The 27,981-nt window shown below is 38.0% G+C and overlaps 1 protein-coding gene across 3 annotated transcripts in view; it reads right to left on the bottom strand.

The window, feature by feature from the left end:
* SCMH1 (Scm polycomb group protein homolog 1) overlaps positions 1–27,981 on the bottom strand; it is a 166,307-nt gene that overhangs the window by 114,118 nt on the left and 24,208 nt on the right. For 2 of the 3 annotated variants that reach the window (XM_036255813.1, XM_036255815.1), the window contains exons 2-3: positions 8,627–8,708; positions 3,471–3,600 (exon numbers count right to left, since the gene is read on the bottom strand). In XM_036255813.1, coding sequence (XP_036111706.1) covers positions 3,471–3,483 — 13 coding nt within the window. In that variant the 5' untranslated portion in view covers positions 3,484–3,600; positions 8,627–8,708. The remainder of the gene's footprint in view (positions 1–3,470; positions 3,601–8,626; positions 8,709–27,981) is intronic. The other variant, XM_036255814.1, reaches the window with a different exon arrangement.

The following is a 27,981-nucleotide window of genomic DNA, read 5'->3' as shown; positions in this document are numbered from 1 at the left end:
TAAATTATTCTTTATTTCAGTTAAAGCCTCCTTCGTTTCTAACTGTGCAGCGATCATTTCTGACTGGTACTTTTTTATGCTCTTGAGGCCCTCACTGAGTTCATTAAGCATCCTTATAAGCAGTATTTTGAACTCAGCATCTGTTAGGTTGCTTATCTCCATTTCGCTTAGTTCTTTTCTTGGGGTTTTGTTCTGTTCTTTCATTTGGGACCTGTTTCTTTGTATCCTCATTTTGGCTGCCTCCCTGTGTTTGTTTCTGTGTATTACTTAATGAGAGGTATGGGGCTCGCTGAGACCCGATGCTGCTCATTTGAAAGAATTTAGGAAAAACCTGAAGCAGGATCCAAGACAGGCCAATCCTATGGTTAAGCAAGTAGCAACAGCTTGGGTGGGCTTGAAAGTTGTGTGGGGCGGGGCAGGGCGGGGCCTCAGGGAGTCAGTAGGGCGGGGCTACCAGTGTGAGCCAGGTTGCTGGAGTCCCAGATATGGCGACTGTCTGCCGCCCCAGGGAAGGGCTCACCAAAGGAACAAAGGCCTCTTACAGCACGTTTGTCCCAGAGAAAGCCCCCTCTCCAGCCCTCGCTCCAGTGCCAAACAGCTCAGTTCTTCCCTGTATGTCTCTGGCGCCCCTCGAGCTGCCTCCCCTCCGAGCTTAGAGGGAGAGAGTCCGACCAGTCCGTGCGCGGGCCCTTTAGGGAGCTGCCTGTGGCTCCAGCCAGGTCAGCTTCCCTGAGCCTCAGTTTCTGCTGGTTTTTCCAGCCAGAAGTTATGGGGACTTCTCTTCCTGGCACTGGAACCCTGAGCGGGGCACCTGGTGTGGGACGGGGACCCCTCAGTCCTCAGAAAGGACCTTCCCAGCCGCGGGAGCCTCCTGATTTTTATCCGCCACACTTGGGTGTGGGACCAGCCCGTCGCGCCGCCGCGCTGCGCCGCTGCCGCCACCCCTCGCGCCGCCGCCCCTCCTACCGGTCTGGATGTAGCTGCTTTTTTTTTTTTAATTCCGTAGTTGTAGGACTTCCATTCAGCTTGATTTCAGGCGGTTTTGGATGATGGTTGTTCTGTAGTTTTGTTGTAACTTGGATGTGGTTGTGGGAGAACGTGATACTGCGTTTCCCTACGCCGCCATCTTGACCGGAAGTCCGTAGCTACTATATTTTAAAAACTAGTTTCAGCCATCTGTAATACTTTCATCAAAAATAAAAATATCTGAAGAACCAACCAATCAACCAAATTTTGTTTTCTTCCTTTTCCCCAGGCAGGATATTTCTTCTCTGGTCATCTTTATCCAAGTTAACAGTAATAATTCAGAAACCTGAAATCCTCTTGAAGTGTCTGCTGTCCCTGGCCTTCCAAAAATCGACTAGGTTATCAAATTGTATCAGTTCTACCTCTAAAATGGCCATCTCCTTCCTCTCTTCCATCTCCTCTGTTCCTAATCTGAGTTTAAGATCTCATTATCTCTCAACTTGACCAATGAAAACAGTTACTTAATTCCTGTCCGATCTCACTCCTTTCCAATCCATACTTTAGTATTAATTTTTAAAAATTTGGACAAGATGCCCTGGCCGGTTTGGTTCAGCGGTTAGAGTGTTGGCCTGGGGTTCAGAGAGACCCAGGTTTGCTTCCCACTAAGGGCATGTACTTCGGCTGCAGTTTGTCCCCAGCTCTGGTTGGGTCATGCGGGTGACAGCCACTCAATGTGTCCTTTTCACGTTAATGTTTCTCTCTCTCCCTCCCACTCTATCTGAAAAAATGTCCTCGGGTGAGGATTAAATAAATAAATAAATAAATAAATAAATAAATAAAAATATGGACAAGATAAAATGTGTCACTACCTCATTAAAAGTCTTCAAAGATCAAGCCCTAAATTCTATCCAAACATAACAAAATTGTTATACTGTTTCATATCTCTGGACTTTTCCCTCTTTCTCTATTTGAGAGATTCCTATTTATTCATCAAGGTCAAGGATAACTGTTAATTTTCAATAGTTTTCTGGTAACATTCCCCAAGCAGAGTACAGTACCATCTCTACCTCATATTTTTATGCCTGTCACAAAGTATCAGACTAAATATTACTAAGCCAGTCAGTATTGCTGAGGCTTGGCACACAGCAGGCATTCAAAAAGAAAAAAAAAAGTTTGATTTTTTACCAAACTCAGAAATAGTTACACAATGAGAGAGAATTATACATATTAAGAAGTCACTATTTAAATGCATGCTTTCATCAAAACAATTTTGACATAGAGATCGATACTTAGATATAGATATGTATTAACAAGGCACTTGGTCTTCAATCTGTAAAAGGGAGAAAAATACATAATGGACAATGCCTTGTTGGACAACTAAAGTTCAGTGTGGCTGAAGCAGAAGGGGGGGTTGATAAGAGAATTAAAAGTAGTTAGTGGCTATTTTGTTTACCATAATGGAGAATGCAGATCTACAATAAGCAAGAAGTCAATGGGCAGACAAGCAGAGGTGAGAGATGAAGGAGAGAATGTACTTATGGCCTATGAGACCTTGGTTCTGAAGGCCGATCTACACCCTTGCTTTTCATATGGCTTTGGTTGTTCAATCTCCCTAGTAATTAAAAGAACCTTAATTATTTCAGACATAGAGGCAGAAGAAAAGGCTTTAGAGAAAATATGATTTTACTGTCAAGTGGAAGAGCAATCCTGACTTAATATTGGACAAGACGAATCATCCTACCTCAGAAACTATGCTTAAACATAAAGAGATTTTAGATTTAAAGACTTCTGATAAGGTTCTAAGTTTTCACAAACCTCAAATTCTACTGGAATTTAAATTCCAATTTTCCTATTTAATTAAATGAATACTATTAAAAATAGTACTATAGCCCTGGCCGGTTTGGCTCAGCGGTTAGAGCATCCGCCTGCGGTCCGGAGAGACCCGGGTTCGGTTCCCACTAAGGGCATGTACCTCGGTTGCAGTTTGTCCCCGGCCCTGGTTGGTCGTGCGGGTGGCAGCCACTCGATGTGTCCCTTTCACATCGATGTTTCCCTCTCTCTCTCTTCCTTTCTCTCCCTCCCACTCTATCTGTGCAAAAAAAAAAAAAAAAATAGTACTAGAAAAATGGTAAGAATGTATACCTTCCAGAAATTGCTATAAGTTTTAAGGATGTTTAAGTAAGATAACATAATTCAAAGGGTATAGTATGGTGTCTAACACAGAGAACAAATTCATAAAATAGGTTTTTCTTTTTTTCCTTTCTTAATAATAATCTCTAGTATAGTTGAACCATTATAGAAATATTTTTAAGTATTTAAAAAGCAAACCATCCAACTTCCTTTCATGACCTGGAAAATTTATGCTAATGACAAAAATGACAACATGGCTAACAGAAAAGGATAATGAATGATCTAATTAGTTATGAGAAATTCTTTAAGTTCAGTCCTTGCTAAGGCTCTTACTCCCTCTTACCTCCAGGACAGGAAGGTAAAAAGATACTTACCACTAGGCTGCATAGTCAATGAACTAAACACTGGTCAAGTTGTTAAGAAGTTTGGGACTTATCCCTGGATCCACCAATACCTTGCTCTGACCTCTGACAAGTCAGTTTCTCTGCATGTTAATTTCTCCATCTGTAAAGTGGGAGTGGGAAGGAAGGGGGACATTTATTACCTTGTAAAGTACTGAGACATTTAGCTATTAACAAATTAGGCTACATTATAAGAAAAGTAGGACAGTTAGATACATCTTTCTTTTTTGCTTATTAGCCTATCTCAGGGTTAGACAGTATCTTATCAGCAAGTACCACAGGTTTAATTTAACTAAGCCTCAATAGCCACAGAGGTAAAGAATATAGATATTTGCTACATTTGGTCTTATGCAAATGTTGAATATATAGTTTCCAATTAATCAGATTAAGCCAGAAAAATCAAAAGATTTTAAAACACCATTAACATGGTGTTATGAATTGATCTGTGTTCCCACAAAATTCATATGTTAAACCCTGGCCAGTTTGGCTCAGCGGTTGGAGTGTTGGGCCACGAACCAATGAGTCGCGGGTTTGATTCCAGTCAAGGGCACGTACCTCAGTTGCGGTTCGTCCCCAGCCCTGGTGCAGGAGGCAACTGGTCGATGTGGCTCTATCACATCGATATTTCTCTCTGTCTGTCTCTCTTTCCCTCCTTCCCACTCTATCTAATGACAAATAGAAAATTATCCTCCGGTGAGGAATTAAAAAATAATTCATATGTTAAAGTTCTAATCTCCAATGTGACTGTATTTGGAGATAGGACTTTTAAGGAAATAACTAAAGTTAAATGAGGTAATAGTGGTGGGGCTCTAACTTGACAGGACTGGTGTCCTTAGAGAAAGAGACATCAGAGATCTCTCTCTTTTTCCCTCTCTCCCTTCCTTCCCAAACACATACAGAGAAAACAGCCAGGTGAAGACACCTGTCTATAAGTCAAGGAGAGATGCCTCCCCAGAAACCAGCCCTGCTAACACCTTGATCCTGAACTTCCAGACTTAGGAACTGCGAGAAAATAAATGTCTGTTGTTTCAGCCATCCAGCTTGTGGTATTTTGTTATGGCAGCTCTCCCTGACTAATGCACATGGTCATGGGACAAATGAAGCTTTAGTGATTCTCTGACAGTACTTCATGCAATAGTTGTCGGTTTCCATGTTGCCCTAAAGAACCTCACTCTTGCCTGGCCGGTGTGGTTCAGTGGCTTGAGCATTGTCCCATGGACTGAGAGGTCCCGGTTCGATTCCCAGTCAGAAAATATGCCCAGGTTGCTGGCTCGATCCCCAGTGGGGAGCATGCAGGAGGCAGCTAAAAATGTATCTTTCTTACATCAACATTACACTCTCTTTCTCTAAAAAAAAAAAAAAAAAAAAAAAAAGAACCTTCACTCTTTCTTTTACAAAATAAAAACAAAACAAAACAAAATATTGAACTGAAAGTTAAAATTTTATCCTGTTTTGAATCTCAACTCTATTTTTCCTTAAACTCTCTAGGCAAGTAACGTAATTGCACGGAACCTCAGTTTTTTACCTTTTTTTTTTTTTTTAATTCTCACCTGAGGACATTTTTGCATTTATCTTCAGATAGAGGGAGGAAGAGAGAGAAAGAAGCATTGATGTGAGAGAGACACATCAACTGGTTGCCACCCACACGGCCCCGAGGTCGAGGACAAACTGCAACCGAGGTACGTGACCTTAGTGGGAACCGAACCCAGGACTCTCTGGTCCACAGGCCGACGCTCTAACTGCTGAGCCAAAACAGCCAGGGTTGAACCTCAGTTTTTTAATCAGTAAAATAGAAACAGTAATCCTAATGCTATTGGCTTCGCTAGGTTGTTGTGAAGAACAAATGAAAAAATGACTTTAACAGTGCATAATACAGGTAATAGAAATTTTTATTATTATTATTTCAATCCTCACCCAAGGACATTTTTGCATTTATCTTCAGATAAAGTGGGAGGGAGAGACTGGGGAAGACAGAGACAGAGAGAGAAACATTGATGTGAGAGAGACACATCAACTGGTTGCCACCCACACCACCCCAACCGGGGCCAGGGACAAACTGCAACCGAGGTATGTGCCCTCAGCGGAAACTGAACCCAGGACTCCCTGGTCTGTGGACCGACACTCTAACTGCTGAGCCAAACTGGCCAGGGCCAGATAATATAAATTATTAAGAAAAAACCTGCTATTTACCACCTTTCTCAGAGAGAAAACTCAGACTGTGAATAATACAGTGTATTCACAAAAAGGACTTTAGAACCTCCTGTTACTAGTTAGCCCCTAAGGATTCTAATACAATTTAAGTAACTACTTTAGGAATATCTGCTACAATTACTTGTACTTTGCTTCCTTTCCCTTTGATTTCCTCTTACTGTTGACTGGGACCTTTAAACTTATGGTAATGTGATCCTCTTGGGGAAGTGAAAGTGCCTGTATTTATTTCAAAACACAGTAATGACACTAAGGGGCTGCAGTAAGTAGAGTTGAATCCTTCAATGTCCAGAGCCCTGAAACAGTAAGTCAGTAGTCTCTGGAACACCCTAGAAAATATACCCTCTTTGATTTCTGAGAAAAGAGTACAAGAACATAGACAAGTAACATCTAAAGCAGTGCTGTCCAATAGAACTTTCAGTGATAATGGAAATGTTCTATAATTGCATTGTCTAATGAGTAGCCACTAGCTACATGTGGTTATTCAGCACTTGAATGTAGCTAGTGTTACTGAAGAGCTGCGTTTTTAATTGTATTTAATTTTTATTAAATTTAAATAGACATGTGACCAGTGGCTACTGTATTGAACAGTGCAGATCTAGAGAACATAAAGATTCTAATATTACTGAAAACCCTTGAGAGAAAGATAATATGTAACAGAAAAATCTACAAGGCTTTGAAAGGAAGTATCCTTTCAAAATGTGACAAAACAATCACATTAGGTCATACTTTGAAGCCAGAAAAAGTAGAAAAAAATTCTTCATATATTGTGACACAGTATTAAAAAATTACAGTTGTAAATTATCACTTATATATTAAGATAGCAATAATTATTATTATTAGCATTGTACAGGTCTTATTTTTTAAGAGTTTACTATGGGCCAGATATGGTGCTAAGTATTTCAATAACACCATCTTCCCCAGTTTGATACCACTTTGTATGTTATCATTACCCCTTTTTACAAACAAGGAAATGATACCAGGGAGGTTGATTAACTTTTTGAAAGGTCACAGTCAGAATAAAAGGCAGGATTTGAACATAAACTATGCTCTTAACAGCACTGCCTCTCTCCTCAAAACAAATAAACAAATGAAAAGGAAACTTTACAAATGCTTCTAACACAAAACAGCCCAGCTTGAGAAGAACTACAACCAGGTGTGAATGTGGATATTCTACTCATTTTACTACAGTAAAAACTGAAGCTTGATCTGGACACTGAATAAGATTAGACATAGTCGGGGATTTAATGAGGTAAAATTAGGTTAAACAGGGGATGTCCATAGGTACTGTGTTTTAAATATTCATAGAACTTGGAAAATACAAAAGAAGTAATGCAGGTTTACATGAGAGAAGGTGAGGAAGGAAGGGAGGAAGAAAACAGGGAAGGAATAATGTTTCCCTCAGAAATGAAAACTGAAAAGTAGAAAAAAGCAGCAACGAATATACTTCTGAAACCCATTACGACAAGACAGAACTCTTTCAGTGTTAGATAACAGTTGTAGTTTTAATAAACCATAATCCTATGCCGATATGCACAGAAATAAAATTGAAATGCTGAGAGCAGAACAACTGTCCCACTGTGGTCATGGACGGCAAGCTACAGGGGAAGCAGGAAACGAAAAGGGGACTGGTTTGGGATGTGCCACTGATCAGTCACTCTCTTATTAGCAACTATTCCTAGTGCCTCTCAACTGATCCTCTGCCTCCAACTCTCCATTTCCTGTGCTCCATTCAGAGATGAGTGTGATGAGATGGTAATATTCCTCTGGCATGATCCGCCAGAAGAGGGGCACGGGATAGGCAAGCTAGGCAATCACTTTCTCAAAGAGAGCAATAAATTCTGTTTTGTGCATGCAGCAGATGGAGATCTCTCCTTGGTGATTGTCCCTCCCCCCACTCTCTGTAGCAATTATGCATCTCTGCACGTACACAGAGAGAAGAACTCCCAGAGAACATCACTATTTCCTTTAATAAGCAAAGCTGCTAACAATGAGTGGCTAATGAAAATGCAGAGTAACCATCACTCCCTTTGTCTTATAGGCCTTCCTAGTAGACTTCAACTATGTATAATGTTTACCCTTTCCAGAGACTTACAGACGTGTGATCCAGAGCACAGGAGAATCTAAGGCTTTTTAGAATGTTTCTGGTTTATGCTTTCTGAACAGGGAAGATTATTGGTACCAATGGTGCCACATCATACTTCCTAAAAATGCACAGTGTGTTTGGACAACAGCCAGCAGTTTATTATAGATGTAAAGGGATAGGATAAGCTAGAGACAAATGACACGAGTGAGATGAGAATAGAAAAGTAGGTAGGCAGCAACTTGTGAAGAGCCTCATTTGCCATACTAAGACAATGGCATATTACATATTGAAGCATTTGGTGTCATCCAAAAGATTATGTTAGACATTTAATATCAAGATCTGTTGATTTGTTAATGGTATTTTACATCTATAAAGGAGTTTTAACTTCTTTTCACAGACTTTTACATACATTATTTCCAATGTTCATACAGCTTCCATATCTACATTGTTTACTAAATTATGATAATGATTATTAACTTATGATGTAGTGAGAAGGGTAAGATCTAGAGGCAAAAGATCTAGGGCTAAATCTTGCCGATCATAGTAACAAGATTTCAAATACGTCTCATAACCCCTCAGTTTACATAAACAGGAATAGCAATAGTACCCACTTCATACAATTACTATAAAGCCCTTATAAGATAATTACGTGAAGAATAATTTGCAAACTACAAAGAACTGTGTGAATGATGTGTAGGACTTGTTAAAATTGCAGGATAAGTTGGCAAGAAAGGGTGAGATTCTTTTATTCATTCTAGTTGCTTTTTGTGACACATTCATACACAGCCTAGAGGGTAATTCTCTATTTCTCTTACATATAAATATAGGTTCTGACCTTTCCGAGGATCTGATTTTTGCATGGTACCATCAAGCTATACCAAATAGAAAATCGTTTCTCTTTAATAAGATGGAGAAATCTAGAAGCAAAAGATAGAAAAAATTAGAAATGTGAACAACCTACTGTAGATAAAAAAAGACATACAGTGAAATTCGGTTTTTAATCAGAGGAAACCAGTAGCCTGGACACCCAGACAGGGTTTCTTTCCCAAGGGCAGCAACTTGGTTAGGTTTCCAGTTTCTAGAATCTTTCCCTCAGCTTGGTAGATTCAGAATCCTATGTTATAAACAGAAAAGACTTTTGACAGATCTATAGGTCACTAAACAATAATGGGTAAAATAGAATGTTCATTTATTAATTTATTGTGAGAACTATAAGAGCCACGTGAACTAAAATATTGTACACTGAAAACCACAAAACACTGCTGGAAAAAAATTAAAGAAAACAAATAAATGGAAACACACCTGTGTTCATAAACTGGAAGACTAATATAGTTAAGATGACAATAATATCCAAAGTGATCTACAAACTCAATGCAATCCCTATCAAAATCCCAATGATGTTTTTTGTAGAAATATAAAAAGCCATCCTAAAATTCACATGGAATTTCAAAGGACCCCAAATAGCTTAAACACTTTGGAAAACGAAGAACAAATTTGGAAGACTCACAATTCCTGATTTCAAAACTTAATACAAAGCTACAGTAATCAAAACAGTGTAGTATGGGGATAGGACAGACATGTAGACAAATGGAATAGAATAGAGAACCCAGAAATAAACCCTAATATGTATAGTCAAATGATTTTCTACAAAGGTGCCAAGACCATTCATGGGGAAAAGATATTCATTTCAACAAATGATGCTGGGAAATCTGAGACCCACATGCGAAAAAATGAAGTAGAATGTTCACCTCACACCGAATACAAAAATTAACTCAAGATGCATTAAAGACCTAAACATTAGAGCTAAAATTATAAAACTCTCAGGAGAAAACATAAGGGGAAATCTTCATGATACTGAATTTGGCAATGATTTTTGGATATGACATCTAAAGCACAGACCAAAAAAAAAACAACCCTCAAATACGTTGAATTTCATTAAAAGAAAATATTGTGCTTCAAAGGACACTATCATGAGAGTGAAAAGACAACTTACAGAATGGGAGAAAATAATGGCAGATCATATATCTGATAAGGATTAATATCTAGAATATATAAAGAACTCCTATAATTCAACAACAACAAAAAAATCCTCAAACAACCCCATTAAAAAATGGGCAAGGGACATGAAAAGACATTTCTCCATTTATCTATACAGATGGCTAATAGCACACAAAAAGATACTCAACACCATTAATTATTAGGGAAATGCGCTTCAAAATCACAATGAGATACCACTTCACTAACATCTCTTAAGATGGCTATTATGAAATCAAACAAACAAAAACAATAGTATTAGTGAGGATATGGAGAAATTAGAACCCTTGTGAACTGCTAATGGAAATAAAAAATGGTGCAGCCTCTGTGGAAAATCTCAGAAAGTTAAACACAGACTTACCAAATGATCTAGCAACTTCACTACCAGTTATAAACCCAAAATAATTGAAAGCAAGAACTGAAACAAATATTTGTACACTAATGTTCCTAGCAGCATTATTCACAATAGCCAAAGGGAAGAAACGATCCAAGTATCCATCAATAAACAAATGGCTAAACAAATGTGATATATACATACAACAGAATATTATTCAACCATAAAAAAGAATAAAATTCTGATACTTGTTACAATATTGATGAATCTTTAAAACATTATGCTAAGCTAAATAAGCCAAAAATCAAAGGGGCAAATTTTGTATAATTCCACCTACATCTGGGTAACTAGAACAGGCAAATTCTCGGAGGTTACCAGGAGTTGGGAAGGTTGGGTAATGGAGAGTTACGATTTAATGGGTTCAAAGTTTCTGTTTGGGATGATGAAAAAGTTCCAAAGATGGATAGTGGTGAATGCTACATAACACTGAAATGTACTTAATGAATTAAAATGGTAAATTTTATGGTAAGTATATTTTATTACACACACATACACACACACACACACCAAAACAGGCAACAGGTAAATCTGCATCAAGGTTTGAGTCTTATGCAACCAACTCATAACAGGAATATAAAAAGTGTCACAGGGACTTTTAAGAAATTAAGTTCTGGAGTTATAGTATTCCCTTTCCTGGGTAATCCTAGATGTAACCTGATATCAATTTTCTTTATGACCTCCCGGTTAGTATGTTTCCAAGCTGACTATCTTTTGATAAATACATCCTTTCTTTGGATGTTGCTATCTATATATAGCAAGTGGTACAGATAGGTTTTGGATTTGAATATTAACTCTGTCACTAGCTAAGTAAACTTGGACAAATTACTAAATGTCTCTGGGCCTCAATTTATGTATCTTTAAAGTAGAAATAATAGTGTCTACTTCAAATGGTCTGTGAGGTTACATGCCATTATTTATTTTAATGAATTAATATAAATATCTGATAGATAGGGTGTATTTCCCCACCTCCCTAATTTTTTGTCACTGAGAAGTCAGTCAAGTCCTCTGTATCTTGGCTCCATTGGCATCCATACAATCATCATCACAGTTCCCTGTGGTTTAGAGGGACTTGCTAGTACAGTACCTCTATCAGAAACCTTCTCTTAAAACATAAAAAGCAAATGTAGACAAATTCATTTTCTGCTTATCTCACAGACCTCTTCTTACAGGACTGCATCCTTCCTGAGGGCAGAGACTGTCATAGGCTTATTTTATATCCCAACCATTACCAAGCAGAAAAAATAACACTCAGTATTTTAAAATTGAATTTTCGATAATTCTAAGTTTTTTACAACAGGATCCTGCATAGATTCCCAAGTATACAAGTTCTATTTTTGTACTTGTAATACAAAACCAATAAGGTTAAAAAAATATGGTTCCCTTTCAGTGATAAGAACATAAGCTAAATCTATAAGGTATAAATGGGTTAGACAGTTTACCATTTCACTTTACCATTTCACTATACTATGCTACACTATAATTGGCTTGTAATAAAAGTGTCACAAATAAAAAAATAAGTCCAATATCCCATCATGAAAACATTCAATAATGAAGTTGATCTGATATGAGAAAATTTTATTATACAAATCAGAAAAATATCCATTTAAATCTTCACTTAAAAAGCAAAACATCAAATCACTTAATGATCAGAGAATAGCATCATATCAAAATTCATATTCCTTATTTACTCCTAGATCACAAGGGTCAGACATTCAATTTCACCTTGTCTGATTGACCTAAATTCCTTCAACTATACCAGTTAGGATAACCATCAGTATAAACATGCCTAAGTATAAAAGTGGGATTAGGAGACAAGTGAACCATAACAGACCAAAGAAACTGAAAGGTTACAAGGAAAGGAGGCTAGGATTACTTTTCTGAATAAATTTCCATATTGTTAATTTAGTGAACCACCAAAGAAGAAGGGAACCAACTTTGTGCTAGGTTCTGTGCTAAACACTTTAAAAATGACTATTTTGGCTTGGCCGGTGTGGCTCAGTGGTTAAGCGTCAACCCATGCACCAAGAGGTCGCTGGTTCGATTCCTGGTCAGGGCACATGCCCAGGTTGTAGGCCAAATCTCCAGTGTGGGGCAGGCAAAAGGCCAATCAATGTTCTCTTTCATCTCTCTCTCTCTCTTCCTCTCCCTTCCTTTCTCTCTAAAATCAATAAAGAAAAAAAATTTTCAAAATTACTTTTTTGTTAAAGTATAATATACATAATGAAAAGTATACAAATCATAAGTATGGAGCTCAATGAATTTTTACAATGTGTCTCCAAACCAAGAAAGAGATTGTTAGTGGCACCTGAAGTACTCCTTTTGCATCCTCTCCCAGTCATTACTCTACCCAAGAGTAAACACTGACTTGACTTCTATCATTATAGATTAGTTTTGCATGTTTTGAAAGTTATATAAATAAAATTATATCACATGTACTGTCTTTTATGTCCACTTCCTTCCACTCAACATTTTGTTTGTAAGATTCATCCATGGTGCTCCTACTAAGCAACTTTTTTTTTTATCCTCACCTGAGGACATTTTTCCATTTTTTGTTCAGATAGAGTGGGAGGGAGAGAAAGGGGAAGAGAGAGAGAGAGAGAGAGAGAAACATTGACGTGAAAGGTACACATCGAGTGGCTGCCACCCGCACAACCTAACCAGGGCTGAGGACAAATTGCAACCGAGGTACGCGCCCTAGCGGGAACCGAACCGGGTCTCTCTGGACCGCAGGCCGACGTTCTAACCGCTGAGCCAAACTGGCCAGGGCCTACTAAGCATTTTTATCTTTATTACTTGACTGAAAGCACCCAACAATCCTACCATTTCCCAATTAGGTTAAAAATAATAATAATAAGCTGATGTTCTGAAATTAAACAAGATTAAGGTATCCACAGTCACATGACTACTAAATGAAAAGGCTAAAATTAAAGATGTTCTCATTTCAAAGTCCATGCTCTTTTAGGTTCCATTATGCTTTCCTACTATAGTTTAAAAACAAGAAGTCAGTCAATCCCTCCCCTAGTTATCATAGGCCATATAAATGTATAAGGCTTGGCAAATAGTTATTATGCAAATGTAAAAAATTGTTAGTGTAAAGGAGCTACCTAGGGCAGTGGTTTTCAAACCTTTTTCGATTGTGATCCACAGACTTAAATACAGGTATTTTTATAACAATATGCATTCCTGAAAAACCTTATATTCTGTAAAAATATGTACTAATGGGTTTGTGGGAAAAGTAACGTTAGAACTACACTACTATAAGCCAGTGGAACTTTGTATCCTTTACACACACACCCACACACACACCATGAAGGTCTGAATCATTAAGAAAGGTTAAATTAGGTTTAACAAACTAAATTAAAAAGAAGGGTGCAATCCATTTTAGAATAATTTTCCACTAAAATAATTTTTTAAAATAAAGTTTTAGTGTGCAATGAATAAAACAAACCTGTAGCTATGCAGAACATTAAGCTTCTAAAAGTGACATTTCTCCAAAATTTCCTAGAGTGAAGATTTGAATGCATGTCACCATCTGCAGACAGAAGCTACTTAATAAAAGCTTTTCATGGTGACAAAATTAAAATTTGAGGTCAGACTCCAATGGCTTTGGGGACTCATAAGAGACTATTAACCCATTTACCACTTTTTTTTTTTTTTTTAATCTGTTCACACTGCTCAAGCAGACCTTTGAAAGATGTCTATGCTACACGGTACCAGAGATCTCAAGATCAACTTTATTCTATTAGATTCTAATAGGATAGGGTCCTATATGGAAAACTACCTTCTCAGACACAGAGCTCTGAAACTAGATTAAATCCTCCACTGCTTAGGCCATGGAGATATTTGGGACAATTATGTTTTCCATGTACCAAGAAACTGAGGTGACTTAGACCTAAACTTGGCCTGGTTCATTCTTTGTCACTGAATAGTCACTTCCTCAGGGCTTCAAATTCTTCACCTGAAAACCAGGAGGTTAGAACTCTACTGTGCCTTCTCAGGCAGGTCCCAGATTACTACCTCTACAAGGGTCTGATGTTATAGCTTCATAGAAAATCCTGTTGTTATTGTAATAAGGAAATTTTATCAAATGATATCAGCTGTCTTCCTGTGAGCTACTCAGGCAATTACCCTGACATTCACTTCTGGTTGGGAAACTGTGAGACTACCTCTTTCTTCATTGTAACAATAAGGCCAGAGACTACTACAAAGGGGCTTCCAGTGAAATGTCTCTTATGTGAATCCAAAATAGTAGAGCAATTGAAAGGAAGGGCTCACTTCTCTAGAAAACTGACTTAACTGAGAGGGCATGAAATAATTTTTGAGTGGTATTAAGCTGATGCATATCATAGATTTTAAAAAATTATCTGGGCCCTGGCTGGTTTAGCTCAGCGGTTAGAGTGTCGGTCCGTGGATCAGAGAGTCCTGGGTTCAGATCCCACTAGGGGCATGTACCTCGGTTGCAATTTGTCCCCAGCACTGGTTGTGGTTGTGCGGGTGGCAGCTATTCTATGTGTCTCTCTCACATCAATGTTTCTCTCTCTCTCTTCCTTCCTTTCTCCCTCCTGCTCTATCTGAAGATAAATGCAAAAAAAAAGTCCTCGGGTAAGAATAAAAAAAAAATTATTTGGGAGTGATACAGAAAGAATATATAAAATGGCCCTGGCCAGTTTGGCTGAGTGGTTAGAGCATTAGCCTGCGGTCCGGAGGGACCCGGGTTCAGTTCCCGTAAGGCATGTACCTCGGTTGCAGTTTGTCCTCGGCCTGCATGGGTCGTGCGGGTGGCAACCACTTGATGTGTCCCTTTCTCTTTCTCTCTTTCTTTCTCTCTTTCTCTCTCTCTCTCTCTCTCTCTCTCTCTCTCTCTCCCCTCCCTCCCTTTCTCCCTCCCTCCCTCGCTCCCACTCTATCTGAACAAAAAATGGAAAAATGTCCTCAGGTGAGGATAAAAAAATAAATAAATAAAAAGAATATATAAAATGTATTCCAAACAGCTGAGGCAGAAGAGTTGTACTATTTCCTAAGTTACTCAGTATTTAGTAAGAATCTTTTTCGTGTTAACAGCTGAGAATAATGCCTTTATTTTTATTTATTTATTTATTTATTTTTAAATTTATTTTTGGTACATGCCCCTAGCGGGAACTAAACCTGGGACTCTCTGGTCCACAGGCTGACGCTCCAACCGCTGAGCCAAACTAGCCAGGGTAAGAATAATGCCTTTAAACAGGTCAGAAAACCTTTGTATATAATCATGGAAGGAGCAAGAACCAAGAGGCATGAGAAGAAAAAATATATGTCCAGTTTCACTTCAGAGACAAAACTTTATGGTTGCCTGGCTTTTTGTTGTTTTTTTTAATCCCAGAAATTTAGCTTTTAGGACACAAAATACCTTTCTCAACTTCCTCAGCTTTTGACCCAGCAATTTATCCCTTAATTAAAATCTACTTTAATTCTTCCTCATTTTAAGTCTCTGGGATTCACTGGACCAGGATTAGTGGTAGACTTTTTTTCAGAGAACAATTTTATATGGTAGTACTAGTGCAGAGAACTACAAATATTTATTTCATCAAAATCATTGATAGGTGTCTAATCTGTGCAATATTCTTTAACATGGAGCAGTAATTCATAACTGTTTCCCACCCTGACATACCTGAAAAATACAAAATACTTTATTAGTGAGGGCAGGCTCATTAAAGGCATTGATTTTCAGCAAGAAGGTAGGAGGCAGGATTAATTTGATAAGGAGGCTCCAGTGGGTCAAGGTTTTTTGGAATCTCCAGGGGTATTTGTGTAATTAGAAAAAATACCTCCCTCAGTTCATATGCTTCTTCCACTGCCCTTCCCCAGCCCCATGCTCCAGAGCAGTGTCATTCAACAGAAATATAATACAAGCCATGTATGTCAGTTTAAGTAGTCACATTTTTTAAAAGTTAAAAAAGGTGAAAATTATTTTAATTATTCATTTTAATTAACACAATATATTAAAATATTATTTCAGCCAGTAATTGTTATAAAAATAAATGAATTTACTTTACATTATTTTTTATAGTCTTCAAAATCTTGTGTGTATTTACAATTATAGTTTATCTCAATTCAAATAAATTTTTATTAGAAATACTTGACCTGTATTCAAATTTCATAAAACTTACAGTTGAACAAGATTAATACACTAAGTTATTCAAAACATACTTAAAAGTTTTCCAATAACTATATCAAAGATCAGTTTCTAAATTTAAATTTAATTGAGATTAAATAAGATTTATAATTTAATACTTCAGTTACACTAAACACATGGCTATTGTGACAACCCATATCTAGCGGAAATAAATATTAAGTACTCACTATGTGCTTGCCAATCATTGATCTAAGACTTGTACTAAATTGTTCAATTCTCACAACCCAATAAAATAGGTAATATTACTAGCTTCATTTTATTGATGAGGAAACTAGTGCAGAAATGTATCTTATAGTTTCCCCAAAGTTAGTTAGTAAATTAGTAAATGGTGGAGTTTGGATTTAACGCAAGGAAATTTGGCCCAGTTCTTGTTTCTGAGGCTTAGGGTTTTCCCAGGAAAACTGGGCTATTTAGTATGCCTTAGTTATGAGTAAACACAGTCTTAGGTCTATGTTTGGTTAGAGGCTCTCATCATTGGCTGATTTTCTCCATTATATGTCCTTATCTTGATTATATGTTAATATAAATTAGATCACATGACTCCCCTGCTCACAATGTTCCGAAGGCTCCCTATAGAACTTAAAAATAAATCCAAGTACCTTACCCTGACCCATATCAATGTACATGATCTGATCCCCGCTTCTACCAATTTTTCTCTTACCATTCTCATTCATGTTGCTCTAGCCAAGCTGGCCGTCTTTGCTCCTGATGCAGGCCAAGCTACTTACCTACTACTTTAGGGACTTTACACCACCTGGAACGCTCCACCCCATAATTATATGGCTGGCTTCTTACTATTGAGATCTCAGTTTAAATGCCACCTCCCCAGAGAACCCTTCCCTGACCACTCAATCTAGGGTAGTCACCCAGACTCTATCATACCACTCTTAATTCTCCACAGCAGTTAGCACCATTTAATATTTTCCTTGTCTATTTATTTGTCTCCTCTACTGGGGCCTTGTAAGTGTTATTTATTCAGCACTATACCCCAGCACTTGGAATAGTGCCTGGTATAGAGGAGGCACTCAATAAATATTTTTGAATGAAATGAATGAAGGCTAATCATTAAAAAAAGAGCATACAATTCATAAATTATATGACCAGAGCACAGTAATTACTTTCTGAATTTAAAGAATAATATTTTGGCCCTGGCCAGTGTGACTCAGTTGTTTGAGTGTTGCCCAATGCACTGTAAGGGTTGAAGTTTCAATTCCCGGTCAGGGCATATGCCCAGGTTGCAGGCTCCATCTCCAGTCAGGGTGCATGTGGGAGGCAATGGATTAATGTTTCTCTCTCTCTCCCCTTCTCCCTTATTCTCTTACTCTCTATATAAAATCAATAAATATTTATTTTATAAAGTAATATTTTGGATGGTTTGTAATTTAAACTCGGATGATTTATGAGAGAGAAAATTTATGGAAAATCTCTTAAAATGAAATAAAACAAGCTAGGGCCTTTAGTATCTATAAGTCACTCTCAAATCTGACAGGATCATTACATAAAGGTAATGAGAGGATAAAAGTAGTTGAGAAACATAATCATGAATTAGGCTTTTCAAAGACTTTTCTGAATATAGTCCTCACAGTTTATTAAGGAAACTCATACAACATAATGGCAAATTCTATCTGATTAAAAGTCATTTAAAAGACATACACTCCTTTAAAAAATATGAGAAAGTACCCAGCTACTTAGCAGCATGAAAAATAGGAAAGAGTGCCATCAAAGAATCAGAAACTTTAAAGCATTTCTGTAACATATAATCTAAACAGAACTATATAATGGAGAAAATCAATCAATTGTTGAGAATCTCTAACCAAACATAGGTAATTGTATTTACTCCTAGGGCATACTAAATAGATCAGCTGTCTTGGGAAAAAACCCAAGCTAAGAAATAAGAAATGGGAGTTAGTGGAAAGTTTTGAGATATCTGAGATTTTTAAGACCTGTGCTAGCTAACATCTCATTTTAATCAAACAAAGCTTCTAGCTGTACTGGTTTGCCACAAGGCACAAAATGTACACTATTACTTTTTATTAATTTTAAAAATAATTCAAGAGGAGAAAAATACAATAAGGACTACCATAAAGAACCCACTCTAAATGTGAAATTAAAAAAAGATTAACTGATGGCATTCTCAGGAAAATGCAATGGGATGAGTTAAGGTTAGAAATGACAGAGTAGGCCCTGGCCGGTTTGGCTTAGAGCATTGGCCTGCGGTCCCGAGAGACCCGGGTTCGGTTCCCGCTAAGGGCATGTACCTCGGTTGCAGTTTGTCCCCGGCCCTGGTTGGTTGTGCGGGTGGCAGCCACTCGATGTGTCCCTTTCACATCGATGTTTCTCTCTCTCTCTCTGTTCCTCTCTCTCCCTCCCACTCTACCTGAACAAAGAATGGAAAAATGTCCTCGGGTGAGGATAAAAAAAAAAAGAAATGACAGGGTAGGAACCCGGTAGTACAGTGTAATCCAAATAATGAATAACTTAAAATTCTTCAGAGGAACAAAGCAATGTAAATAGAAAAATTGTATTTAATTACAAATATTTGAAATGTATTTGTACTCCTGGACTCCAAATTAGCTTAAATTTCCTTCAGAAAAGTCCTAAAAAAATCACTGGAGAAATTTTAATATAGGTGGGTAGGTAGGGTGATACATAAATAGATATGTAATATTTACAAATAATGGCAAAATTTAGGTGGTAAACATAAGGTTTTTCATTGCAAAATCCTTTGAATTTTGTTATATGTTTGAAATTTTTCAAAAGGAAAAAAACTACTTTAAAATATCTCAGAGAAGCTGCTGTCTCAAAACTCAATATTGGGCAACAGTAGAAAGGTGGGTAGGCTAAAGCAAAGAGATTAAAGCAAAGAACAAACATTGTTTTTTAAAGCACTTTTACATATATGACCATTTCATCACAACAAATCTGAAAGACGAGTGGTATTATCTCTATTACATGCACCCACACCCACACCTCTAAGACTCAGAGAGTACCATAACCAAGTTATACTGATACCAGTGAATATAAAGCCTGGAATCAAAATATGCATATAGGTTAAAAATCTTCCTAAAATCCAAATCTATCTTTATCATTGATTTTCCATAAGTATCTAAAAAAGTGACTCTGGTCCAGCTTTACTTGAAAAAGCACTTTAAATAATAAGAACATATGAAATATACTTTATAAAACATATTTTTACAATATACTATGCAAAATATGACTTCTAGTTTCATCCCTTTATAATTTTCAAATTTAACTGAGTTACATATTATCTTATTTGTATTACAGTTATTTGCACACATCTTTTACAGTTCTTTTAGCACTATAATTCCCTTGGAATTAAGATTTAGATCTGATTCATTTCTACACTCTTTGTAACAGTACTCTGGGTAGTAGTTTAATGAATGTTTACTTACAGAAAGAATGTGATCCTCACAATAGATATGCAAGATGGTTGGGACATCTACTCACATTATCCTTATTAAACACTTGAAGAAACAGAAGCAAAGTAAAATCTGATGCCATGTCTCAGTTAACACACTGCATACCGCATAGAAATCTCTAAGACATACACCAGGGACCGCACATTTTTGGGCAAACTGCACGTTAGGTTCTGAGTGGCACTCATTTGAACCAGCAGATATCCATTCCCTAGCTATTTCAAGAATATAAAACGGTGTGCTGTTTTTCGAACTTCGACCCTCAGGGCAAAGAGTCACAAATACAACAATCCTATATTACTCAGAGTTTCAAAAACTGAAAATAGTTAATGCAAGTGCTAACCCGAGTTAACTCGCGAGCGGTCCGCAACATTTGGGCAGGAAAACAAGAGTTAACTCGCGAGCAGTCAAAAATGTGTTTAAAAGCTCATTTGTTGAGCTAAGGCTCTGGTCTTTTCCTTTTGCACCACTGATTCAAATAAGATACTAAGTCTGATTCTCCAACTGAGAGTCTTGGAGGGTGGTCAAAGGAAAAAGCTTTAGTTATGTTATTTTTTTAAAAATTTTCTTCTTTATTGATTTTATAGAGAGAGGAAGGGAGAGGAAGAGAGGGATGGAAACATCGATGAGAAAGAACATCAACTGGTTGCCTCCTGCATGCCCTCCACTGAGGATTTGGCCTACAACCTGGGCATGTGCCCTGACCAGGAATTGAACCGGCGACCTTTTGGTGCATGGGTTGATGCTCAACCACTGAACCACACTGGCCACGCAGTTATGTTATTTTTTAAATGTTTGGAAAACTCTAAAATATGGATCTTAATTTGATTATAAAATGTTTGTAAACTTTCTGATTTCATTCTGTTTTACTAGGATACAGTGGTAGAAGGAAAATAAAGTGCTTCTTAAAAATCCTATACTTTGGCCCTGGCTGGTGTAGTTCAGTTGGTTGGGCATCATCCCATGCATCAAAAGGTTGCTGGTTAGATTCCTGGTCAGGGCACAAGCCTGGGTTGTGGGCTCGATCACTGGTTGGGGGTGTGCGAAAGACATTTGGTTCTCACATCGATGTTTCTCTCTCTCTCTTCCCCTCTAAAAATCAATATAAATTTTTTTTTTTTAAATCCTATATTTGGTCATGTTACCTAGAACTCAACAAAAACATAAGTTAAAAATATAACATCTGCCCTGGCCAGTTTGGCTCAGTGGTTAGAGCGTTGGCCTGTGGTCGAGAGAGACCCGGGTTCGGTTCCTGCTAAGGGCACGTACCTTGGTTGCAGTTTGTTCCCAGCCCTGGTTGGGTCGTGCAGGTGGCAACCACTCAATGTGTCCCTTTCACGTCGATGTTTCTCTCTCTCTCTCTCCCTCTCTCTCCCTCCCACTCTATCTGAACAAAATATCGAAAAAATGTCCTCGGGTAAGGATAATATATATATAAAATTTTTCTTCTTTATTTTATAGAGAGATGTTATATATAACATCTAAGATTTATACTCAGCTCATGGGAGCAATTCCATTTATATATGTTACTTCATATGATTTTCCGTAACATTCAGTAAAAGATTACTATTATTCCCATTTCACTGATGAGGAAACTTAAGAGTTAGTTTAGAGAGTTAGTAGATGGTTGAACTGGGATTTTAAATAACCTAGGTCATGCTCTGTATAGTATACTATGTTGTTATTTGCTTGCACAAAACCAATCGATAGTCTTCTGATTGATCTCTCTCTACTTCCATTCCACCATATGTATGGCAACCAGAGTAACCCTTCAAAAATAAAAAGTCAATCATACTGCCTCTGTTTTAAATTCTTCAGTGGATTCATGTAGCCTACAGAATGAAATCCACCCAAGTCCTTGGCATTGCATGTGTAGCCTTTCAAAACCTAAATCCTTTAAGATTTGGTCCTTAACTACTTGTTTCTCTACCTCACCTACTCATTTTCTCCTTCTCTTTCTTTACACTTCCTCTCTTACGTTATTCTAAATGATCTATAGTCCCTCAACTCATCTATAATAAGGTCCCTTTTTCCATTTCACTCAATTTGTCAACTTACAACTCATCCTTCAAAATTTAACTCAGAAATCAATGCATCTTCTCTTCCTCAGCCTTCTTAGCACTTTTCCCTAGGTAATCATTTCTTCTTCTGTGCTATGTTGATATCTGGTTCACACTTATAGCACTTAAATACTGTACTATAATTATTTGTTTATATGCCTCTACACCCTATTTGACAGTGAAACCCCAAGGGATGTCTTATTCATCTTTATATCCCTAGGGTCTAATACACTGCCTGATGACAGTATGCATCAGATAACGTTTGTTGAGTTGAATTCAAGTATACCCAATTAGCGCCCTGGCCGGTTTGGTTCAGCGGTTAGAGCGTCGGACTGCAGTCCTGAGAGGCCCGGGTTCGGTTCCCACTAAGGGCGCGTACCTCGGTTGCAGTTTGTCCCCAGCCCTGGTCGGTTGTGCGGGTGGCAGCCACTCGATGTGTTCCTTTCACATCGATGTTTCTCTCTCTCTCTCTGTTCCTCTCTCTCCCTCCCACTCTACCTGAACAAAAAATGGAAAAATGTCCTCAGGTGAGGATAAAAAAAATAATAATAATAATAAAATAATAAAATGATGAATAAAAAAAAAAAAAAAGTATACCCAATTAGCAAGTACACAAATGTTAAAAAAATTTTTCGATTTTGCAAAATATAAATGTTTCTACGGGGGGAAAAGCCTGAAATCCTTTAACTGAATTGTGTATAACAATGGCAGTTGCCCTAAAGGTTCCTTCTAGCACTCTGTGCCCCAGCTGGGCCTCCAGAAGGTTCATTACTTTCCTATTACCACTGTGGCAATTTATTAATGAGTTCAGTGCAAGCAAGATAAATTGGAATGACAGCCCTGGCAACTAACATCTCTTATTTATCACCAGAGCTAGTCTCTCACTAGCAGTGCCATAGATAAAACAATATTTACAAAGTATCTTCTAAGAGACCTGCCAACACTGTCACCGACACTAAGGGAAATCCAAAAAAGTACAGGTCCTCATTAGGATAGGTAAAGAAACTGTTCTTTAAAAAAATTACTGAAAACTGAAAATCACAGATGTCTTTTAGAAGTAATGATAAAGGATTCATTATGTAATTCATCCTTTATGGGTCAACTGCTTATCCAGGAGCTAACAGAAGTGCCAATGGAGTTCTTGCTTTACCCGGATGAATGGAGGTAGGTGTTACAACATATGCATGAGAAGGAAACAAAAAACTAGTAGTAGGCATACTAACACAAGGAAGGTCTGTAAAACTAAAGCCGCTACCCCTCCAAAAGTTTGAAGGCTTCTTAGTACCAAAGCACTCCTACCACTGATTTTAGGCTACTCTCCTAAGGTCAAATCATAAGCTGTTAACACAACAGAAGTAAGCTTTATAGTGCAACTAGACACAAATATGTTTTAAAAGAAAGAAAAATGGCAGGAAATCCTGTGGATCTGGAAAGATACCACATATACTCACTGTCTTTCACTAATGACTACAATACCTCCAGGTTAACACCCATTTTGGCTTCTTAGGGCTGCCATAACAAAGTACCATATGCTAGATGTAATAAACAACAGAATTTATCTTATTACAGTCCTAGATGCTAAAAGTCTGAAATAAAGATGCTGCAGGGTCATGCTCTCTCTGAAGTCTGTAGAATATCCTTCCTTGCCTCTTCTAGCTTCTGATAGCCTCAGGAAACCAATACAGATTTTGGTACTGATGAGAGTAGAGTGCTGCTCTAACAAAACTTAAAAATGAGGAAGTAGCTTTGGAGTTGGATAATGAGTAGAAGATTGATAGAGAAAACCTGGACTGCCTTGAAAAGAGATGGTAGGCAGAAATACGGACATTAAAGGTGCTTCTAGTGAGGTCTTAGAAGGAAATGATGAATATGTTATTCAACAATGGAGGAAAAGACACTTCTTGTTATAGTGACAGAAAACTTGTCTGAATTGTGTTCAGCCACTGAGTGAACTTGTAAGTGATGAACTTAGATATTTAGTTGAGATTTCTAAGCAAAGTGTTGAAATTGTGGCCTTTTTTCCTTGGTGCTTATAATAAAATATGACAAGAGACAAACTGAAGAATAAACTGTTAATTAAATAGGAACCAGCATTTGAAAAGTTGGAAAATTCTCTGTCTATCCAGACAGTGTGCTCTGGAAACAGGGCCAAGGGTGTGGCTGGACAATCATTTGCCTGACTCATGGATACAGTCAACCATCGCAGAAGTTAGAAATAGAGATATGACTATATATACATGGTTGCTCAGGAAAAATCAAACTAAGACATATGGTTACATATACACAATTACTCAGAAAAGATCTGCGGTGGACCCTCTTATCAGATGGTTTGGATCTCATGAATTACATGAGAGACTGACAAGGTTTTTGAGAATTTCATACGAGCAAAAGTGCTTTCAGCCTGGACTGAAAGGGAGAGAGAGGAAACAAAATGAAGGAAGAATAATACCAAGGGCAGCACCACAGAGGTAGATAATTGGGCCAATGGGACCCTCTTGGGTAAAAGGGTAGGGCTGTCCCGCTCCATAGCGCAGAGAGCCAGGACAGAGTGCTAAAATAGCCACAGCCACTCACCTGGGGGCTACGGCAGAGGGAGGGCAGACTGGGCTGGAACTCTGTGGGGACACCCAGGATTTGGGGGGCACTCAGAGTTTTTGCTGAGTTGCAGGCACAAAGGATGGTGGCCAGTGTGCTCCTTCCCCGAGCTGTGGGGAAAAGCAGCACACCCCCCCACCCCCGAGATTCAGCCTTTCCCAGGAGAGGCAAAGAAATGCAAATTGAGGCATATTAACAACCAGTAGCTATCCCACCCTCTGGAAATCCTCTTATGCAGAACACCAGGGCTACGTTCCAAGGCACTGAGTAACTGAGACTACTAGCCACCAGGAAAAAACTAGAGGATAAATGAACCTTTCCTGGGCTTGTAAATCTACCCAGGAAAGTAAGACTTGACAGGGATGTTTAACGTGGGCCCACTCAGGCTCATCCAAACCCAGTAGAGGAAGCCACAAACAGCAGAACACCAACACCCACAGGGAAAATTTGGCAGGCTCCAAAACCCACTGATAGCCAAAATGGTGAAACAAAGAAACAAATCCCAAATGAAAGAACAAGAGAACTCTATCGAAGATGAGATGAATGAAATGCAGCTAAGCAAATTATCAGAGGTAGAGTTCAGAGGCATGATCTTGAGGAAGCTCAACAGCATGAGTAAGGACATCAGCACCATGAGTAAAGATATAAAAACATTGAAAACCAACCAAGTAGAATGAAGAATGACATAGCAGAAATTAAGAACACATTGGAAGGTCTAAACAGCAGAGCAGAGGAAGCTGAGGACCGGATCAGTGAATTAGAAGACAAGGTAGAAAAAAATCAACCAATAAGAAAACCAAAAAGATAAAACAATTAAAAAACAGGAAGACAGCTTAAGAGAACTGTGGGACAACTGAAAACATAATAACATTCGCTTCATAGGAGTCCCCGAAGAGGAAGAAAATGGACAAGGGTTAGAGAATATATTTGAAGAAATAGTGACAGAAAACCTTCCTAACTTGGTGAAGGAAGAAGGCATTCAAGTTTAAGAAGCACAGAGAGCCCTGGCCAGTTTGGCTCAGCGGTTAGAGCGTCGGCCTGCGGTCCGGAGAGACCCAGGTTCGGTTCCCGCTAAGGGCACGTACTTCGGTTGCAGTTTGTCCCCGGCCCTGGTTGGTTGTGCGGGTGGCAGCCACTCGATGTGTCCCTTCACGTCGATGTTTCTCTCTCTCCCTTCCTTTCTCTCCCTCCCATTCTATCTGTACAAAAAATGGAAAAATATCCTCGGATGAGGATAAAAAAAAAAAAAAAAAAAAAAAAAAGAAGCACAGAGAGCCCCAAGTAAGAAGAACCCAAACAGGCCCACACCAAGACACATAGTAATTAAAATGCCAAAAATTAAAGACAAGGAGAGAATTCTAAAGTCAGCAAGAGATAAGCAACAGGTTACCTACAAAGGAAACCCAATAAGGCTCTCAGCTGAGTTCTCAACAGAAACACTACAGACCAGAAGAGAGTGGCATGAAGTAATCAAGGTCATGAAAAACAAGGATCTGAATCCAAGACTACTCTATCCAGCAAGGCTATCATTCAAAATAGAAGGTCAAATAAAGAGCTTTCCAGACAAAAAAAAGGCTAACGGAATATAGTAACACCAAACCAGCACTGCAAGATATGCTAAAAGGACTGCTGTAATTAGTAGAAGAAATAGGAAGAAAAATAGAACCACACTAAACAAAAATGGCAATAAATAAGTATATATCAATTATCACCTTAAATGTGAATGGTTTGAATGCTCCGATAAAAAGACACAGAGTACTGACTGGATAAGAAAGCATGACTCACATATATGTTGTTTACAAGAGATCCACTTCACAACAAAAGACTCACATAGGTTGAAAGTAAAAGGATGGAAAAAACTCTTTCAAGCAAACAGAAAGCAAAAAAAGCTGAGGTAGCAATACTCATATCTGATAAAATAGATTTCAAAATGAAGGCCATAACTAGAGACAAAGAAGGTCACTACATAATATTGAAAGGATCTATCCAATAGGAAGATATAACCTTAGTAAACATATACGTACCCAATATAGGAGCACCAACATATATTAAAAATCTTTTGGAGGACTTCAAAGGAGAAATCAACAGCAATACAATCATAGCAGGGGACTTCAATACCCCGCTGACATCATTAGATAGATCTTCTAGACAAAAAATTAACAAGGAAACACAGACTAAAGGAAGCGCTAGATCAAATGGATTTCACAGATATCAACAGAAAATTACAACCCAAAACTACAGAATTCACCTTCTTCTCATGTGCACATAGGACATTCTCAAAGACAGACCACATGTTAGGGCACAAACTAAGTCTCTACAAGTTCAAGAAGATTCAAATCATATAAGCATCTTCTCAGATCACAATGGCATGCAACTAGAAATCAATTGCACCAAGAACATGCAAAGACATTTGAAAACATGGAGGCTAAATAGCATGTTATTGAACAATGAATGGGTTACCATGGAGATCAAGGAAGAAATTAAAAACTCCCTGGAAACCATTGAAAATGAACACACAACAACACAAAATCTATGGGATGCAGCGAAAGCAGTTCTGAGAGGGAAGTTCATAGTACTACAGGCCTACCTCAAGAAATAAGAAAAATCTCTAATAGACTATCTAACCTCACATCTTAAAGAACTAGAAAGAAAACCCCAGAGCAAGTAAAAAAAAAAACAAGTCAAAGGATCAATGAAACAAAGAGCTGGTTCTTTGAAAAGATAAACAAGATTGATGGACCCTCAGCTAGACTCACCAAGAAACAAAGAGAGAGAACCCAAATACACAAAATCAGAAATGAAAGAGGAGAAATAATAACTGACACCATAGAAATACAAAGGATCATTAACAAATATTATGAACAATTATACGGCAACAAATTCGACAAACTAAGCGAAATGAACAAATTTCTAGAAACACACAGTCTCCCAAAACTGCACCGGGAAGAGATAAAAAACTTGAACAGACCAGTAACAACAAAAGAAATGGAAGATGTAATCAAGACTCTCCCAGCAAACAAAAAGCCCAGGCCCGGACGGCTTCACAGGGAATTTTACCTAACATTCACAGAAGAACTAATACCCATTTTCCTCAAAGTATTTCAAAGAATTCAAGAAGAAGGAAGACTTCCACACTCGTTTTATGAGGCCAGCATAATTCTAATTCCAAAACCAGAACAAAACATTCAAAGAAAGAAAACTACAGGTCAATATCCCTGATGAACATAGACGCCAAAATCCTGAACAAAATACTAGCAAATCGAATCCAGCAATATATCAAAAAAATTATTCACCATGACCAAGTGGGATTCATCCCAGGGATGCAAGGCTGGTACAATATTTGCAAATCAATAAATGTGATACACCACATAAACAAAATGAAAGATAAAAATCACATGATCATATCAATAGATGCCGAAAAAGCATTCGACAAAATCCAACACCCATTTCTGATAAAAAGGTTAAGCAATCTGGGAATAGAGGGATCATATCTCGACA

Source organism: Molossus molossus, unplaced genomic scaffold, assembly GCF_014108415.1.
Source record: "Molossus molossus isolate mMolMol1 unplaced genomic scaffold, mMolMol1.p scaffold_m16_p_12, whole genome shotgun sequence".
NCBI lineage: Eukaryota > Metazoa > Chordata > Mammalia > Chiroptera > Molossidae > Molossus > Molossus molossus.
This window is presented reverse-complemented; position numbering and strand designations above follow the sequence as displayed.